This window comes from Malaclemys terrapin, chromosome 5 (assembly GCF_027887155.1).
Source record: "Malaclemys terrapin pileata isolate rMalTer1 chromosome 5, rMalTer1.hap1, whole genome shotgun sequence".
In the NCBI taxonomy this organism is placed as follows: domain Eukaryota; kingdom Metazoa; phylum Chordata; order Testudines; family Emydidae; genus Malaclemys; species Malaclemys terrapin.
The window spans coordinates 84753140-84773033 of NC_071509.1; the positions used below are offsets into that span (position 1 = coordinate 84753140).

Here is a 19894-nt window from a genome sequence, read left to right on the forward strand (position 1 = left end):
GCCACAAGTACTCCTGTTCTTCCTTTCTAGAAGAGCATTCTTTGTGCTTTATAAATACATAAGTAAATGTGGATCCAAGTACTAAGCCAGATATTAAAATAAGTCCATGTAAAACCAAAACAATTTTAAGCTGTTTTTAGCTTGCTGTAGAATCAGTTCCTCTTTGCTTTAAAACATGGTAGTTGACTATTTTAAAATGTGCAACATGTAAAAATCGTGCAAGCACTGCTAAAACACAAACTAACCTGATCAGAGTGGATGAGGCACAACTGATACCTGGATAGAGAGGTGGAATCAACAGGGGTAGGATGTTGCTTCTTAATTCTCTTCTCTTGGTATAGGTCATATCACCAGTTTAAGGAGGGTTCTTATCTCTAGGGTCCTGTTTTTACATGGGCAAAAAGGATGCTTTTTTAAAATTGTTAAATTGTCAGTTGAGCTAGCTTAACTCAATTGAAGCATCTTCAATAATATGTAGACAGGTAAACACCATTAAGTGGTTTGAGTTGGCTGTGTTGTACCACAGACTAACAAGACAGGAAAGAATCATCTTTTTTGCCCATGTAGACAGGACACAGATGTGTGCTTTCAGCTTCTGTAGTGGAAACCTAAAACCACAAACTCAAGTCTTAGCATGTAATTTGAGGAAAAACTGGTCTTAAACCACAAAAATGAGTATTGGCTTATACACTTAAACATTCTTATTGATCTGAAATCCTAAAGAATCTTGTTTCTTAGGGTATGTCTACATTACAAAATTAGGTGGATTTTATAGAAGTTGATTTTTAGAAATTGATTTTATACAGTCAATTGCATATGTCCACACTAAGCGCATTGAGTCGGCGGAGTGCGTCCTCACTACTGTGGCAAGCATCGACTTACGGAGTGGTGCTCTGAGTGGTAGCTATCCCGCAGTCTCTGCCACCCATTGTAATTCTGGGTTAAGCTCCCAATGCCTGATGGAGCAAAAACATTGTCACTGGTGGTTTTGGATACATGTCGTCAGTCGCCCCTCCATCCGTGAAAAGCAATGGCAGACAATGGTTTCATGCCAGACACTAGGCGATTAGAAGAGCACAACAAGGCGCGCTCGCATCAGAGAGCTTTGAAAAGCAGTTTCATGATTGGCCAAGCTTCAGTGTGACCGTTGTGTGTGTTTCTCCTTGATGCAAACCCGCCTCCTTTGTTGATTTTAATTCCCTGTAAGTCAACCACCCTCTCCCCTTCGAAATAAAGTAACTATTGTTTTGAAACCATGCATTCTTTCTTTAATTATTAATTAAAAAAAAAAATAACTGACAAGGTAGCCTGGGTGGGGTGGGGAAGGAGGGAAGGACAAGGCCACATTGCTTATTGTAGCCACAGTAAAAATCAAACTGTTTGAATAACAGCCTTCTGTTTCTTGGGCCATCCTCTGTAGTGGAGTGACCAGAGCCCCGTATTCTTGGGCATCTGGGTGAGGAGGCTATGCAACATGGGGAGAAGGGTAGGCGGTTATACAGTGGATGCAGCGGGGGTCTGTGCTCTTGTTGGCTTTCCTGCAGCTCCAACAGATGCTTCATCATGTCCGTTTGCTCCCCCATTAGCCTCAGCATCACGTCCTGCCTCCACTCTTTGCGCTCACTTAATTCTTTCCTGGCCTCTGCCACTGAATGCCTCCATGCATTAAGCTGTGCCCTATCAGTGCAGGAGGACTGCATGAGCTCGGAAAACATGTCATCGCAAGTGCGTTTTTTTCGCTTTCTAATCTACAATAACCTAATAATAATTATATTATTATATTTAACCTCAGGGACGGAGGCGATATGGGGAGCGTAGAAACATTCTACGCTCTATGATTCTGGGGGGACTGCATAGTCACCTGTGCTGCTGAGCTCGCCATGCTGACCAAACAGGAAATGAAATTAAAAAGTTCCCAGGGCTTTTCCTGGGTACCTGGCTAGTGCATCGGAGTTCAAAGTGCTGTCCAGAGCGGTCACACTGGAGCACTCTGGGATAGCTCCGGGAGGCCAATACTGTTGATTTGCATCAGCTCTAACCCAAATTTGACCCAGCAAAGTCGATTTTAGCGCTACTCCCCTTGTTGGGGAGGAGTACAGAAGTTGATTTTAAAAGCCCTTTAGCTCGACGGAATGGGGTTGGTTGTGTGGACGCATTCATTTTTAAATCGACCTAACATGGCTAAATTCGACCTAACCCTGTAGTGTAGGCCAGGCCTTAGAAGCAAAACTTTCCTCTTCCTTTTGACGAGGGGGAGGAGATGATATACAGTGGAGTCGCATCGTAGGCGCATTTAACTTACGCGATTTTAACTATACGCACTCAGCAAAACAAAAAAGAGAAAAATAACCATTTAAATACTGTACCTGTAGTGCGGGCGATCCCACCCACCATTCCACTCGAGCGTTTGACTATACACGATTTTCGCCTTACGCGCTGACTTTAGAACCTAACCCCCGCGTAAGATGTGATTCTCCTCTATTGTCTCTGACAGTACACCTACATTGCAATGTAAGGTATAATTGTAGCGCAGTAGGCATACCTATGTTAGATTGGTCTAGCTCGTGTAGCAGAGAAGATGGCAGCACAGACCCCCAAAAGGGGCTAAGAACTCAAATATATAGCCCGGGTCTCTGGTAGGCAGGTACTTGGGTGGCTGGCCAATGCTGAAGCCTGTGCTGCTGCATCTGGACAGCTGCTGTTACCTATGCAGGCTAGATTAAAGCAGGCATGGGTAGGCATACCTGCACTTCAGTTACACCTTAAATTGTGTTGTAGGCATATGCTTAAGGCTATCGCAAAGAGGGAAATCATAGCTTTGAATTCAGAATATAAAATTATCTGTGCAGTGATCCATACTGTGTTCAAAAATTAAATGTAGTGCCATATTGACCATCACAATGGGGAGCGTCAGTATGAGACTCAAACCCTCTCTCCCGTCAGTGTATGTCCCAAAACCCTTATATTACCAAGACTCCAATGTGAGAGACATCCCCATGTAGCAGCAGAGGAAATTTAAATGTGGGGTTCACTTTTCTTAACCTCTATAAAGGTTTCTACATTACCTTATTTTTCTAATTCAGCACTTCTGATCACACTGTCAATAATAGTAAAATTAATTGGACCATACAAAAGTAGCTTGGTAAACGTGGGTGTGAAATGAGTGGGAGATGCCACTCTTGCTATACCCTGCCCTAAGTTTACAAACCTATGTTGTTTGCTAGGTAAATGATAGGAGCTTGACAGGAAAGCAACAGAAAAAGAGGAAAAAAAGTTACTTTTCTCTTTCAGTTTTCATGTCTATCTCTCATTTTAAACTTTCAGAGGAGAAGATGGAAAAAAAATAGTTAAATTAGTATACTTCAGTGGCTTTCTCAGTGCTGTGGATTTGGACTGTTCCTAAACAAAAGTTAATTGTGGTCTCAGACTTAATTTAGTTACTTTTGCTACACCATGCATGGAAAGGAGTTCCCTATTTACCTGAAGTTTCTTAAATGTTTTCATTAGTGGCATATACAGCTGCCCTGTAATTATAATTCCAGATCCTTAAATCTTGATCTTCCAGTAGGGCAGAGTTTGGTAGCTACTTTATATTCAGAGCAACCTCCTAATTATGTGTTAAGTCTGAAAATTTCTGTATCTAGGGGCAGTAGCTTCACCAAATAAACAAGCCCCAGCAGCTCTTCCTATATCTTGTGAATCCTCCTTCCATCTGAAGTCAGACGGAAAATTCCTAGCAGTCATTTCATTCCCATCTTTAAATTTGTTTTATTGTCTCCTCATCTCTAGGTTTTGCTAACACAGGGAAACCTTAACATGCACAGTTCACTCCTAATCTGCTGATTTCTAGAAAGGTTAGGAAAGAGAGAAACACATTTAAGGCTTGACTGTTTGTGTTGGCTTGGAATTGAAGAGTGCATACATTCTTCCTAGTCTCAAAGTATCAAATGCAGAAATTCCTTGTGCTTACTGAAGAGCTCCAGCTATTGATGTTATGACTTTCTTTTCTGAAAGTAAATATAACTGGCAGATGTTAAAGACATAATGTAAAATTTGTGAAGATGTATTAGAATACTTAGAACACTATGCTTTAAAATCATTGCTGTATGCTTACACATTATACTACACCCTATAGAAAGAAAATGTTATGCCACCCTGTGGGTTGCTATAAAGAATGTTTATGAAGTTCAGTCTAAGACTTAAAATACGTTGAATTGGAGAGTTTTGAAAAATGTACTGTATGACACAGGAGACCAAATCATGCTAAAGTGCAGGGAAAGACTATACATCAGTTCAAAGGCTACATTATTCAAAAAAATACAACCATAAAAAAGTAATAAGATTACATTCTCACACTTCATGGCTAGTAAGGTGCATTAAGCTGCTCAGATATTCATAACTTACTGTGACATTTGGGAAGATTACATTTTGCTGTGCACAGCCATTATTGCAGCTCAGATAATAACTAGCCAGTGCATGAGCCTGGATTATGATCCCTGTCGTTGGAAACAAATTTGTGTTTTGAAGGTTGATCAGTTCCAAATCACCATTAGAAAGGGTTAATATGACATACTGTAGAGTGTGTGTGCTTATGTGTATCTAATGGGTATGCATGCATAGAGTATATCAAATATAGTCCACATTGTGTATACTGCTTTTCCTGTCAATTTTTTTGTCAAAAGATATTACTTAAAACACTTAAAGGAGAAATGTTTAAAATCTAGCGACTGCACTAGATATATACTTTTAATGTAATACCTGCTGAAATATTTGTTTTTACTGGTTAGATTGGAAAATTAATTTGATAGCTTCCTGGATGGGTGATTACTGTTAATGGTGTGTGTAGCCAAAAATGAAGAGTTGATAGTAGAAGTGATAGGGTGAAGGTGAGGTCATCTTATTTGCAACTAAATGTTGACCTGTACAGTTCTGATGTGATAGCTCCTGACTGGTTAGTTAAACAAAATATATAATTAAATTAAAAACTATGGTGTGACTCTTAGCTGACAGCAAACATATAGCCATTGTATTTGCACCAAGTATGACTAAGAAACCAAAAAGTAAAAGTAAAGTTTCATTTGGGAGACTGTCCTTTTGAGGAAGGCTGCAATCAATCTATTAGGGTGGGTGATATGCTTGCATTCAGTGTAAAATAGTAATTTGAAAGTGGCTTCCTTGTTTTTGATCCAATTGTCTTCAGGCTTCATTCTGAGTGGTTTTTTTTTTTAAAGTGTGTTTTGTGATGTTACTACTTTATCCCATTCCACCCAATGATCTCAAGCACTTGGCAACTATGAATGAATTAAGATGGACATGAACTTCATTTTGCTGAAGGGGGAAACTGAGTGACTTGATAAAGATGAGATCAAGTTGGTGGCAAAGCTGGGAATAGAATTCATATCTCCTGACTCCCAGTCCTGTGAATTTACAAGATAATACTCTGTTAGATGTTTCTTTAATTACTTAAATTATTGCAATTCAGGAAAAGTGAAAATGGAAGGGAAATATAAATAACTTTTTTAAATGGTCATTCAGAAACTCTCCTTTTCTTTATACAACCTCAGTCACCTTTGCTAGCTTTCTCAATTTCTTATGGAATTTGACATCACTGCTTTATGTTCAGAATCTTGAAGGGTGCTCCTTCCAACCTGGAAACAAAATTTAGGACCTTTTGGATATTCTACAGTGATTTGAGTGTTTGACTTAGCATATTTAAGGGCAACAATTCTGTTCTGTTAGACATACTTGACCTCAGAACTTGACCAAGTGAATGGAGCTGTAGGGGCTTATGGGAAGGCAAGAGAGAATAAGTATTTTGGGGGGATGACTTCTGTCACAGTATAACTTTAAGAAGGAAATCAACTGAATTTCTAATTGGATCCTGTTAAGCTGTCATTCTAAGTAACTGATCAAACCTGTCCAAATAATATAATTCACATGTTTAGTTAGTTTTGAAAATATCCACATCTAACTCTTCAGATTTACTCACTACCCTTCCACAAACGTATCAAGATATTTGATTTTCTCATGTGTCCCCCAAATTGAAATCATGACATTATTTTCTTAGGAAGGCAGATGAGGGGAGGAGGAAAGAAGGGGAAAAGTGCTTTGTGACATCCACCTAAATACTTGAAAAATCTAAAGAAACGGAATTCACCAAAAATTTAGTTTTTGTTTTTTAGAAAGTCTTTCTGTAAATGGAAGGAAAAATGTAACACAAACTTGAATTTATATCTAAGATGTCACAGTACTGTAGTCATATTAATCTAACTTGCTAGAAAAGTCTAGAAATATGAGGGCCTGGTGAGACTGGTAGGTTAGTACATTAACCTCAAGAGAATTACATTCTAATTCTAGTTCAGGTCACAAGTGAAGATGAGTTTTGATTTCTTTGTAGCTGTTCCCTTGTGCACATCAGAAACCCCCCAATGTGGCAAACGCACCAGTTTCTGCTCAAGAAAGGTCCATGACAAAAAGTTCTGAAGAGTTGCTTTTCTAGATTTAAGTGCATTAGCAAATCTGTAGGAGGAGTCATAATCATTAGTGTTTGGCTCCAAGCAGTGCTGCTGTTCCTTCACTTTTAAAATGATCATTAACATTCATTCAGATACAACTGTTTTGTGCTATAATTTGAAAATGAACAAATAACCCCCCCAAACCTCATAGAACCTTTGCTTACAAAGTAAAATTGCAGTTGATACTGTACTTCAATCCACTTTTCATCTAATATACCCGAAGTGCAGTTTAATGTTTGTAAAGAGCAACACTTTTTGGTGAGGTAGGTCAGCTCTTTGCAGCAGCTGTTCTATTACATATCTGGGAAGTGCTTCTACAGACGGGCAAACAGAAACACAGAAAGGTCAAGTGACTTCATCAAAGCTACACAGTGAATCCATAACAGAAGTAGCAATTGGACTCACGGTCTGCCACCATCCAATCCCTCTTCCCTAATCTAATCCAAATCCAGCCCCACAACCTCTGTAAATGTTTCAACACACAGCCTTGGGAACTTGCACAGCAAGTCCTAAATGTAAAATGATATATGGAAATGATTGTTACTAATGCTTTGCCTTTTTTTCCTTAAAGCTTGTTGGGGGACATTTTGATCTGGAAATGAACTTTATTATCCAAGAAGGAGAGAGTATCATCTGCATGGTAGACTTGCTGGATAAATGTGACATCACTTGCCAGGCTGAGGTATGGAGCATGTTTACAGCAATCCTGAAGAAGAGTATACGGAATCTACAAGTCTGCACAGAAGTGGGGCTTGTTGAACAAGTGCTACAGAGAATTGATAAAGCTGACAATATGATTGCAGGTATGACTTTAGATGGCAACAGAATACGTTTATTTGAGCTAAATATGATTGTCTTTATATAAAACCTTAACACAACACTTTTATTGACAAAATAAAAGAATACGCATTTGGTCATTATGTACAGAGCTGCCTGTATATCATTTTAATATTTTTTCCTTCAGATCTCTTAGTTGATATGTTGGGAGTGCTGGCTAGCTATAATTTGACGGTCCGGGAGCTAAAATTGTTCTTCAGCAAACTCCAAGGAGAAAAAGGAAAATGGGTAAACAACTTTGTTGTCTTAATGTTGGTTATACTGTCTCCTAATCTTTCCAAACAAAAAGGGCTATTTGCAAACATTTTTAATAACCAAATGTGAAAGCTATCAAAGATGTAGGGATCCCCCGAGTAGTATTATCAATAGATGTCTTTTTGCATATTAGTAATAAAATATATGGTGTAGAAGTGTGAGTAAGTTATCCATTAGATTTACGTTTGATCGCTCTAGAAATATTGATACTTAGTGTCTCCAGTTTCCCCCTGACAAAAAGGTCGCACTTGTCTTCTTTATATACCTGCAAATAATTTTATGGGAGTAGGTACCTGCTTTTCTTTTTATAACTAAGTTACATGAAATGAAGGGAAAACAAAAAAGCAGAGGAATAAAAAAAATATGTAGACATTTAAAAAAGGTAGATTAAAAACTACCTCTCACATACACAACCCAAAGAGTGTCTATTCTCACTTCGTTTTTTCTTTCGGGTAAATATTGCAGAAACTGATTCGGTTAGTAAAGTAGGAATTTGTAGAAAGATCTGAATTTAAGGCAGTCTTGTAATATCACTTGCCGCTTGATTCCAAAGCGAACTCCAAGTGAAAAGTCCTAGTATAAATTTTTTACTGTTTACACCTGGAGTGGAATAGGAGAACCGAACACCCCTGACAACCTCCCTCCCTAAAGTTAACTTTTTTTTTCTCATAGGATACTGATGCTATCAAATGTACTTTCTCCTCCAGGTGGAATCTAAACATCAGAATTGCTACTTTGATGGAAGTAGCAATTGCTTTAAGAATTGTTCCAAGCTCTTTGAAAACATATTTGTAATCCTGCTTTGGTGGCCCCTAAAATAACCTGCTCAATATAGAGAAAAGGCTTCTCAGATCTGGTTTCTTGCTGTGTAAAAACAAATACCTATTAAATATAAAAACCTATGCTAATGCTCAATTAAAACTTTACTTTTTAAACAAAACTCCAAATTGCTCACATAGAAAATATTGTGTATCAAGGTTTAGATTTAAGACGAATGTAGTTAAAAATATTGCATATGTTCAGTGTGAGTGAGTTAAGGTTCTCTTTGCAATGTTAATGTTTTTATTTCCTGACTCTCTTGTTTGCATTTAATTTTCTTCTTAAAGAACAAAAACAGAGGAGAAAAGAGGAGAAAAACATAGCTGCATTGCTAGGAAATAGTACAGCTGCCTAAATCTTAAACTTAACTATCTGCAGCAGTAGTTATCCAACTTTTTGTGCTGTGCCACAGTGCTGCAGACAGTCAACTTAAACTGTGATCTCCATCCCCCCCCATTATTTTCTGCACATGTGTGAATCATTTTGATTTGCTTTGAGCATTTATTTTTGAAATACCTTTTTAAGATGGCACAGTGATTAGTCTTCAGTGATTGGCTTCATATGAAGTTTTAAGTTTATTATTTTTTGTTTCCTAGGCTCAAACAGTTTGAAGTTTCTTCTGAAAACAAGAAAAACATGATTTTCATTCTCCCCCCCCTTCCCCCACACTCCCTGTAACTCTGAGGGAGTTTAAAGGAATTTCTTTACTTCTCACCTCAGAGAAAGACCAGTCATTAAAAGTTTCACACCTCTGGAAAGTTATAGGCAAGTGAAAAAACAGTCTTAAAACTGTTGGCCTGCAACCATAACTATAACACTTGATACACCTCTACCCCGTTATAACACGAATTTGGATATAACGCGTTAAAGCAGTACTCTGGGGGGAGGAAGGGGCGGGGGGGGGGGGGGCTGCACACTCCGGCGGATCAAAGCAATATAACGTGGTTTCACCTATAAGGTAGTAAGAATTTTTTTGGCTCCCGAGGACAGCGTTATATCGAAGTAGAGGTGTATATTAAATTGATGTAAGCTCTCAAGTTTTATTTTGAGATTACTGCCACTGAATTCAATAGGAAAAGTTAGCTGAAGCAGAACTGGGCTGTTGGTGTCTAAGATGAATTTTGAGTTGACACACTTCCTTGACTATTACTCTCCTGAGTAATGTGGTGGCATAGTGTTTGTCTGTGGAAGGATAAGAAATGTGTCAAAATGCATTATAATATGTATCAGAATAAAATAGAAATGTTTGATATTTGTGATAATTTCTTTTAATAGCCACCACATGCTGGAAAATTATTGTCTGTGTTAAAACACATGCCTCATAAATATGGTCCTGATGCCTTCTTCAACTTTCCAGGAAAAAGTGCTGCAGTAAGTGGTTATATACATTTTCTATACCTTTATTTGTTATCCTCCTCTTACTACTGGCTCTTTTCTTTCCTATTCTCATTTGGCTCTTTTGTTTCATTTATACAGTTATATTCACTAGTCTGACATTGTTCCTAGAGAGAACTATTTTTCCAGGGTGGTAACTACATTAAGATTAACTGAAATATGTTACTATTAAATATGCACTACCTTTATGGAAGGACAAACCATATTAGCTAAAGAAAGAACGAGTACAAGTAATAGCCCGTATCTTAATAGCCCATAGCCCATTTTGTGAGATTGGTTCAGTTAACTTATTTGTTATTTGTTGCAAGCAGAATCTTTGTCTGCCTTTATTTCTTCTCTCAATATTCTTTAGTGGTGTCTGCCCTAATGTGCAGCATACAACGGAATCCCCAAATATTATACACATTTGAGAGGCACTCCTGAGGAAGCCCCAGAATGCACCAAATTGAAAGTTGGCTCAATTCTGCTCTGTTCTCTTTTATGGCAAGAGACACAGAACCTCCCCAGAGACTTCCCCCCCTCAAATGATCAGACATCATACATGTGAATATAACAGCACATGCTATCTCTATGAGCTGACTTATTTATACCCTGTCCATATGGAAAAAAATCAGCATTTACTGCACTGTTTTACTGCAGTTTCTATTACACATAAGAAATACTACCAAAATATGCTGAGAAACACCAGGATAAAGCTAACACTATGGCTAGGGCCCTACCAAATTCGCAGCCATGAAAAATGCATCAAGGACTGTGAAATCTGGCTTCCCCCTGTGAAATCTAGTCTTTTGTGTGTTTTTACCCTAAGCTATACAGATTTCATGGGGGGAGACCAGAGTTTCTCAAATTGAGGGTCCTGATCCAAAAGGGAGTTGCAGGGGGGCTCTAAGGTTATTTTAGTGGGGTTGCAGTATTGCCACCCTTACCTCTGCTCTGCCTTCAGAGCTGACTGGCCAGAGTGCAGCGGCTGCTGACTGAGGGCCCAGCTCTGCAGGCAGCAGCGCAGACGTAAGCGTGGCAATACATACCGTACCATGCCATCCTTACGTCTGCACTGCAGCTGGTGGCGGCTCTGCCTTCAGAGCCGGTTATCCCGGCCAGCAGCCGCTGCTCTCCAGCTGCCCACCTCTGAAAGTAGCGCCGCCATCAGCAGCAGCACAGAAGAAGGGTTAGCAGTACTGCAACCTGCCTTATAATAACCTTGTGACCCCCCTCCCCTCCCCCAACTGCTTTTTTTGGTCAGGCCCCTTACACAGTGAAATTTCAGATTTAAATAGTTGAAATCATGACATTTACGATTTTTAAAATCCTATGACTGGGAAATGGACCAAAATGGACTGTGAATTTGGTAGGGTCCTAACTATGGCACAGTAAATACTTTAATTCAGTATAAATTTTGTGGCATTCATTGATGGTAAATAATTTGTACACTAAAAACAATTTTTATTTTTAAACCAAATATGTTCAAAAATGTCATGCAGTTGTCCTCACTAAGGACCAAATTCATCAAAATTTTGTCTCATAAATTTGAGTTGTCAAATCTTTTAGTTGTTAAGAGTAAAACGTATGTTTTCACAACCTCACACATAACTCAAAAGATAGTCATCATCACACAATCATCTCACAATCTCTTTCCATATATATTCTCTGCACTCAAGATCACACACAAACCACCTTCTGTCTTGAAATTAAACATAACATACTTAAGCCCAAAATAAATTTATTTTTCAGTACCTTAAATTTTCATTTACATAAAGATAAAAATAGTAATATTTCTGAAACCTTCTCTATATAATAATTATAATGGGTGTATTAACATTATTTTGGTTACTTGTACATTGTTTTATTAGATTCTTATACGGTATATAGTATTTAAGTGTCTCAAGACAATGAGAAACTTAATATTATAGGAATCTTAATATTTTAGATAATTAGCACAAGCCATCCTAAAAAGCTCTGTGAGTTAAACCAATTGTAGTGATATCAGCCCAAAAAAGTTGTCAGTCTCAGACATATAGACTTATTAGTGAATTACAGCTTTACAGAAGGATTTATAGCATTGTGTTTGGACAGGGATAGCTACACAGAGTTGGGGAGCATAATGAAGAGTCTGGCAACACTTATGTTCTTTGATGTTTTTGTTCATTGGTATTGATCATCTGGACAGCATCTTTGATCAGAGGGTTATGGAAATCTGAGTTGAAATTCACCATTTTGCTTCACAGACTTGCAATGTAAAAGGTGAATGGTAATGCTTAAAAACTGTTCAAAACAAAGAATTGAATACTATAAAAATTGTTGAGCATATAGTTAGCAATTTACAGACTTTCTAGTTAATATAGGTACTATGTTTATATGGGAAAATTTTTTGGCTGGAAGGATTGTGTAATGTCTTCTTTTGAAAGCAGGGTTATAAGTCTCACGTTCTCATGTCTATTTTTCTGCAGGACTAAGATAGGCATGAATTTTCTGCAGATAAGACGGTTTCAGGCAAAATCTAGAAACTTCCATTTTTATGCCTAACTTCTTTCCACAGTCAGTTACTTTCCTCCTCTTTGGGATTCAATCTGATGTGCCAGCATTGTAGTGATCATGAGTCTGTAAATTTCACTTTTCTGTTAGTACACAACAGAACAAGATGAGCTTAAGGCAATTTTGGACCAAATATTTCTCCAAAAAAGTTTAGTTTCATTATAAGTTATTTTTATTGCAGTATAAATATTTTTGTCATGAAACTTTAGAATCTAAAGATTCTTTATAAAACAAAAACAAAAACCCCCAAACAAACCAATCTTGGGCCATTTTATTATTGCAGTAAGACATTAGAAGACTGTAACTTGCACCATGTCCTGTCTTAATTCATAAATGATTTTGTTAAATCTTTCTATATTAAATATCTATATTACTTCCTTTAGGCTATTGCCTTACCTCCTATAGCCAAGTGGCCCTACCAGAATGGATTTACCTTTCACACTTGGTTAAGAATGGATCCTGTAAATAATATCAATGTGGATAAGGATAAGCCTTACTTATATTGGTATGTATTATGAAAACCTAGATTTCTAATTTTTTTTCCCATTTATATTCATTTTTCAATGGTCTCTACTTACATTGAAAAAAACAATAACATAATAACTTTTTTGTTTATGTGCAAATTTAGTTTCATTTCTTTAAAAAACTTTTTTGTAGTTTTCGAACAAACAAAGGACTTGGTTATTCTGCTCACTTTGTTGGAGGCTGTTTGATTGTGACATCAATAAAGTCAAAGGGAAAAGGATTCCAGCACTGTGTGAAATTTGATTTCAAGCCACAGAAGGTGGGTTAAGCAAGTAAATAATTCAAATAAGTGCCATAAATTACCACGGTACATGTGTGTAATTAGCCATTAATTGTAGTTATTTTTATTTAGACCAGTGTCCTAGTAAGGTCAGGGGAGTGTTCTGTTTTGTTTGCTAATCACTAACTTCATATGGACCCAGAAAAATATTGTTTGCAAAAATATTACCAATAGTATCAGTTGGCATTATTTAGAGAAGTAAATAATACCAACTTTTCCAAGTAAAACTTAAACAAATGTACATAGTAACACGCCATTTTTTAAGAATGTGATTTAATACATTCCCACGTGTAAAAGAAAAAAATGCAATTTACTAAAGAGTAAATCACACATGTGGCCTAGGTGAATAGTGACTGAAAGTTAGATCTCTACTGGCTGTTGGCTTAATTCTGTGAAATGAGTTGATGGTCTTTGTCTGTTTCTTGCTGGACAAGTGTGTCCACATCAGTTGGTGTTGTGCAGCAGAAATGGTAAAGATTGAATAGATATCAGGATCTGGGAAATTACTGGGAAAGTGTAGGAGAGCTTTCACTGTTACGGCTTATGGAATTCACATCCTGTTTAGTGAATAAATAGAAGACTTCACTTGTTAGGGCTAACTCCTGATATGATTAAACTAAGTAATATAAACCACAATGTTATTGTTTTTAACCCTTTAAAAATTAGCAAAATACGAACTTATAGGTGTACTAAAATGTATTTATTATGGCCAGCTGGGTGATCTTAGGCAAGTCACTTCCCCTCTGTCTCAGTTTCTTCATCTGTGAAATGGAGGAGATGATGATGATGCTTACCTCTTTTGTAAAGCGCTTTGAAAGCTATTGACAGAAGTGCTATATTAGAGCTAGGTATTATCATTATTATACATTTTACATCTTTCCTGATAATTCCTGGGCTGATGGAGTGTTGAAGAATCTACTGGGGACTTCCCAGGAGAAAAGAGTGTGTAGATGAGGACAGACAGGACTCAAAGCAGTCAATACATCAACTTTGACAAAAACCACAGGTTACTCTTCCTCACTCATTACCTGGGATGACCCCCAGGAATAACTGTTTATAACTATTCTACCTAGTGTGATCACAACCAACTAGTATGTTTTTAAACACCACTTAGCACTGGCGATAGACAGATAGTGTTGTTTGTTTAAAAATATATGTATTAACATGTGTTGGCTAACATGGTTATGAAACACACACCTTGTCCTGATATAGTCAAAGGCTTAACGTTTTTCTCAAGCAGTTTCAAGAATACAGACTCATGTGAGAGAGAATACACTAAATGAATCCTACTTTGTAATTATTCTGTGTATCCAGAAGTGTGTTCTTCTCAACTACGATGAGTTATTCCACATTATTGAATAATCATATTTAGCAACATGTTGTGACTTGATTTAAATGGCATTGTTCAAGGCTTCCTTGAATATTTAGTAGACTTGAAAATATGTTTGCTTTCTCAAAGCAAGATACAATATTTCTTTTGTCAGTTATTTTGGCATAAATAGAGCCCTTAGTGTTGTCAGGAAAAAGTTGTGTACTGTGACCATGCATCTCCTTTAAGATTATACACCTATTTTTCAGTACACAGGGTGACTGAACACACTGTTTGGGTACAGTGAATTAGGCTAAGCCATCAATGAACTTTGCATTTCTTCCACGTTAATTTAATTTAAAGAAATCCCTAAGTAATCTTCAAAAAGTTTTCTGCCTTTTCATAACTCATATCAATAGTTTTGATCTTCTTGGACCAGATATTTTGAGTAACTTTTAAAACATACTTACACAGGATTAAAGTATCAATAATTATTCTCTTATTATTCAGTGGTATATGGTTACTATAGTGCATATCTATAACCGCTGGAAGAATAGTGAACTTCGGTGCTATGTGAATGGGGAACTAGCATCGTATGGAGAGATAACGTGGTTTGTCAATACCAGTGATGTAAGTAGCTTTTATTTAATTTTATGTTACTTAATTTCATACTTGGAATGCCTGGAATTTTTTTTGCACTTGATTATATTTTTAGGTTTTGATAACCTGGCTTGAGAGGAAAAAAGTAGGTTTTCCAACAGAATTTTGAATAAATAATTAAAAAAAACTGTACCTGGTGACACACATTGCATTTCAACTAAGAGAATGCAAATGTAGTCAGTGTGCTAGATGGTCAGTAAAAGTTATGGGCCAAGTTCTGCAAACACCTAAGCACATCCATTATATTACTTAAATGAACAGTCCATTGACTAGTCACTGGAGTAAAGTTATGTGTATGCTTAACTGTGTGCAGGATTGGGCCCTATAGAGGAACACTATCATGTCTCTTCAAAAACTTATTTTCCTCTCCTGCAGTTTCACTTTCTGCACTCCTAATATGTGGAAGACAGTCTGATAATACTGATCTCCAACATGGTATTGAGACACCAATACAATTAATGTTACCCTAATACTACAGAAATATCTGACTTTCTGATGATGTATGTTTGACAGTTCTAGAACTTAGCTTCTTAACTCTCTCACCGTGTATATATTTGCAGATATGTCCTATCAGTATTTGAGTAGAGTAAAAATTGCAGAGAACATGGTTTATTTTTAATTAATATTGTATATTATGTATTTTACAAATTCTAGACATTGACAGCTAAATAAAATGAAAAATAATTGTTGGTTTGCTTATAAAACAATTTTTTTTTAAACTGCAGGTTTTGAAAACAATTACTTTATTTATTAATGCAGCCTTTCAAAATTAGAATGAAAGCTTTACCAGCTTGGACACCCAGTTTACTTGCCTTGACTATGATAATTGATTTGAGTTGGGAGAGGGAAATTTTTGCTTTTTGCCTGTCCAAAAATATTTTTTTCACCTTGATCAATTATAATATTGAAAGGTTGTTTTGGGTGTAAAATAAATTTATTGCTTTTCTGAAGAATAACAAATACATAATCCACATGATTAATACTTGTGTGCTTCACATTGAATCCTTTCTTGTCTTTTATTGTGTACAATTGTATCCTGTGTTGTCCTTTTCAGACGTTTGATAAATGTTTCCTGGGTTCTTCAGAAACAGCAGATGCTAATCGAGTGTTTTGTGGGCAGATGACAGCTGTTTACCTTTTTAGTGACGCTCTCAATGCTGCTCAGATTTTTGCCATTTATCAGCTTGGCCTGGGATACAAGGTATTTTGGAATTGAGTCAATAGTACCCAAAAGATTAATTCTAATAAGTCAATTTCTAGAGTATTTTAGGATGTCGGTGATGATGATTTATACAATGTTCTTACCAGCCTATTTTTTATTTACATAGGCTTTTAGAAATAAAGTATCTAATGTCACAAAATTTAAATTAATCTATTCAATTTTATAAAAGTGTAATAAGGAGAGAAATGAACGTATAGATAAAGCTATATGTTTGTCATGGATATGATTTTCTTGAGAAAAATGTGACAGTTGAGGGTTTTTTTGGGCTTTGTAACCCCATCCAGCTGCTACTGAGCATGAACTTTTATAAATATAACTCTCTCTAGTCACCTGGGTTTTTAAATGGTTTTAAACAGTTTTGCATACTTTTATTACAAAAAATAGTTTGCTCAGTAATGTGACCCTGTGACTTTTTCCATTTTTCTATATATTTAATGTTTCCTATTTTTGTCATGATGCATAACCTCCCTTGCATAACTGATTTATAAAAATGCTACAGGCCCATCTGCATGAGAGGAGAGTATTTGATAATATAATTAAAAACCATTTTTTATATAAATTCACTGTCAGAGTGGGAGTTGCAGCTCAGCAGTAGACTTGTTTGCTGGTGTTTTGTTTTCCATCTCTTCTGTTCTATAAAACTCCAGTCCCACTCCATGAAATGAAAGAGATTGTACATGTATTAATCAAAACACAACCCCTCTCCCCCCACCTAATTTGACACATATTTAATACCAAGTTGGTATTAAAACAAGGCTAATGCAAATAATAAACTCTGTTTGCTGTCTTTACTCTCTTGTTCTCTTCTCAGGAGTTCTGCTTTGGATTTTTGGGTGATGGGGAGGGACATGCTGTCTAAGTGGATAGAGCACTAACTATTAACTGTGGCTAGATCATTTTTTTTTCATTGAGGCTTGCTACCAAATTTACTTTCTTCATGCCAGAAAAGTATCTTGATACCTAATTTAATACATTAAAAGTGTTGAGCACTGAGGTTTAGTTCTGTTATGCTATTATTTACTGTTTGTATTGTGCTAACCCTGATGGGCCTCAATTGGGGATTGTGGCCCCTACATGCTGTACCAACACAACATTTTTTTGTCTTTACCTCTGCCCAAAGAGCTTCTAAGTGAACACTGAGTAATAGGCACTATATTTTCTTATGTTTTTCTTAGCTTCCACAATGTCACTGCCTTAGGATACAAAAATGCTATATAATACTAACTGTGCAAAAATTGTCCTGAGCGAACAGTGTTGTAGTGGGACTGTTCTGATGCATTGCTGGAGTAGAGGAGTAATGCTGTTATAATTATTTTGTTTCCTATTGTATTTTCAGTGCAAGTCACCTTAATTTTTTTTCTTCCATCTTTCTAGGGAACGTTTAAATTCAAGACAGAAAGTGATCTCTTCCTTGCTGAGCATCACAAACTGTTACTGTATGATGGCAAATTGTCCAGTGCTATTGCTTTCACGTACAATCCAAGGGCTACTGATGCACAGCTCTGTCTAGAATCATCCCCCAAGGATAACCCTTCTATCTTTGTTCATTCACCACATGCTCTCATGCTTCAGGTACTTTGGCACTTTTAGTAGACTATCTAAGGAGAAAAATGGCTTATACTTGCCTGTAACCAGGATTTTTAGCACCAGGTGAGAGGGCTCCACATAATAGACTAATCAGGAGAAGTTATCAGAACTGCACTGCTCTCCTTCTTCAACCTTTTAGTTGGAGGTGTGGAGAATTGTTCCCAGCTCTTTAAAGTAACTCTCCTCCCTTTGTCATCAAGCCTCCTGACTTCTCCCCACTACTACTGCCTTACATCGGGCTCCCCTTTCCTATCACTTCTGGTCAGGCACCCCAAGAGGGAGGGATTTCCAACCTCTCCTAAACAATTTTGCTGCTTCTCATTGCATCACACCTGTGCCCTGTACATCATACATCACACCTGTGCACTGTACTGCTCATCAGTGTACAGCCATGTCATCCTTCCCTTCCCTAAGTGAACTTGCTCATTTTTCCATTCTTAGATTCCCAATTAAATTCTTCTTCAGGAAGGTTACATCAGAAATTTTTTTAGAAACACAGCAAAAGTTTAGAAAATAACTTTAAAATCAGCCTTCTTCCTCTTTCTCCCTCCCCCCCCCCGCAAAAAAAAATTCCACCCACCCCCCCTGCAATGTTTTTCTTGAGGACATTCTATTGTAACTCTTGCTTCTTCCATCCCAGGGCCTCTAACACCTTGCTCTCCTCCACTTCGGGAGAGCACAGGGGCACTCAAGGAAGGGCCAGCAAGCTATGGAGCTCCTCTGTTACCAGAGACCATGTTTTGCTTTAGATGCTGGCCACAACCTATGTGCCCATCTAAAGCCATCTTTGAGGACCAGCACAGTAGACAGGAATCCCAGACTCTGGGTCAGGCTGGGACTGGGACATCTTTTTTGTGGTTGTCTCTCAACAGTAGCAGCCATTACTTGTAATAATTTCTTTGTGTGGTAATAATCTGATTTTATATTAAAGATACTCTTAAGTATTTAAATCAAATGATAACTGTTTTAAAATGGTTTTAGAAAAGGTTTTAATCTTCTTTTAATTCTTCTTTGTCAGGATGTGAAAGCAGTCCTAACACATTCTATCCAAAGTGCTATGCATTCAATTGGAGGAGTGCAGGTACTTTTCCCTCTGTTTGCACAGTTAGACCATAGGCAATATTCTTTGGACCAAGTTGACATGACTGTTTGGTGAGTACATATGGCTACCTCATTTCATCTTCCATTTTAACTTAAACCCATTTTAATTTGTGAAATGGGTTTTTGCTTAATTTAAATGCCCACAGAGCTAGCTACCTTATGTTGTAAAGAATTCTTGTGGTTTACAATTCTTTTTTTTCACCAGTAAGATATAGCAGCGAGTAAAGGGAAAACTTCTTAAGTCAGGCTTCTCTACATAAACACAATAAATTGAAGATTACATCTGTCTTAAGTGACAGAAATGCACAGCTTCTACTAAATACAGTTAAAATAACTGAAGGTTAAACTGGAAACCATGTCTGTCTGTGTTTAGCTATTAGGCAAAGAATTAACTCCAACTAATGGAATTATTTGGATGCTTTATTTCTGTTCTCAAGGACAGAAGTTGTTAAGCCTCATGTGAACAGGATCTTGAGCTGAGGTGAAGATTATTGGCACCATGTTTTCTATGCAAACTTGCACAAATGAAAACAAATGTGCACATCATGCTATAGTTATGTAATGTATTTATGGTGTACTAGAAATATGAAAAATCTACATGAGCTCTTTCCTGTCAGTGGGGCGGGGGGGGAGGGGGGGACGCTTCTTGAAGCTCCATGGAAGATAAGTTGATGATCCTGATCTATAGTGCATGATGATTGAAAGATGTGTTATGTGCCCAGGCTAACTCAAGCTTTGTATGTGTTGTCAAGGATGTTAAAATTGTAAGGGACTCATAGTACACTCTGTAGTTAACATTTCAAAAAAGTTTCCTTTAGAACTACTTGTTTTACAAACTCAAAACTTTCCAAAACACG

At 37.1% G+C, this 19894-nt stretch overlaps 1 protein-coding gene across 4 annotated transcripts in view; it reads left to right on the forward strand.

Annotated features, from left to right (window-relative positions):
- LRBA (LPS responsive beige-like anchor protein) overlaps positions 1-19894 on the forward strand; it is a 571438-nt gene that overhangs the window by 64197 nt on the left and 487347 nt on the right. For all 4 annotated transcript variants that reach the window (XM_054029329.1, XM_054029332.1, XM_054029331.1 and 1 more), the window contains exons 3-11: positions 7087-7318; positions 7480-7580; positions 9702-9797; positions 12737-12858; positions 13011-13137; positions 14978-15097; positions 16182-16328; positions 17724-17921; positions 18955-19088. In XM_054029329.1, coding sequence (XP_053885304.1) covers positions 7087-7318; positions 7480-7580; positions 9702-9797; positions 12737-12858; positions 13011-13137; positions 14978-15097; positions 16182-16328; positions 17724-17921; positions 18955-19088 — 1277 coding nt within the window. The remainder of the gene's footprint in view (positions 1-7086; positions 7319-7479; positions 7581-9701; positions 9798-12736; positions 12859-13010; positions 13138-14977; positions 15098-16181; positions 16329-17723; positions 17922-18954; positions 19089-19894) is intronic.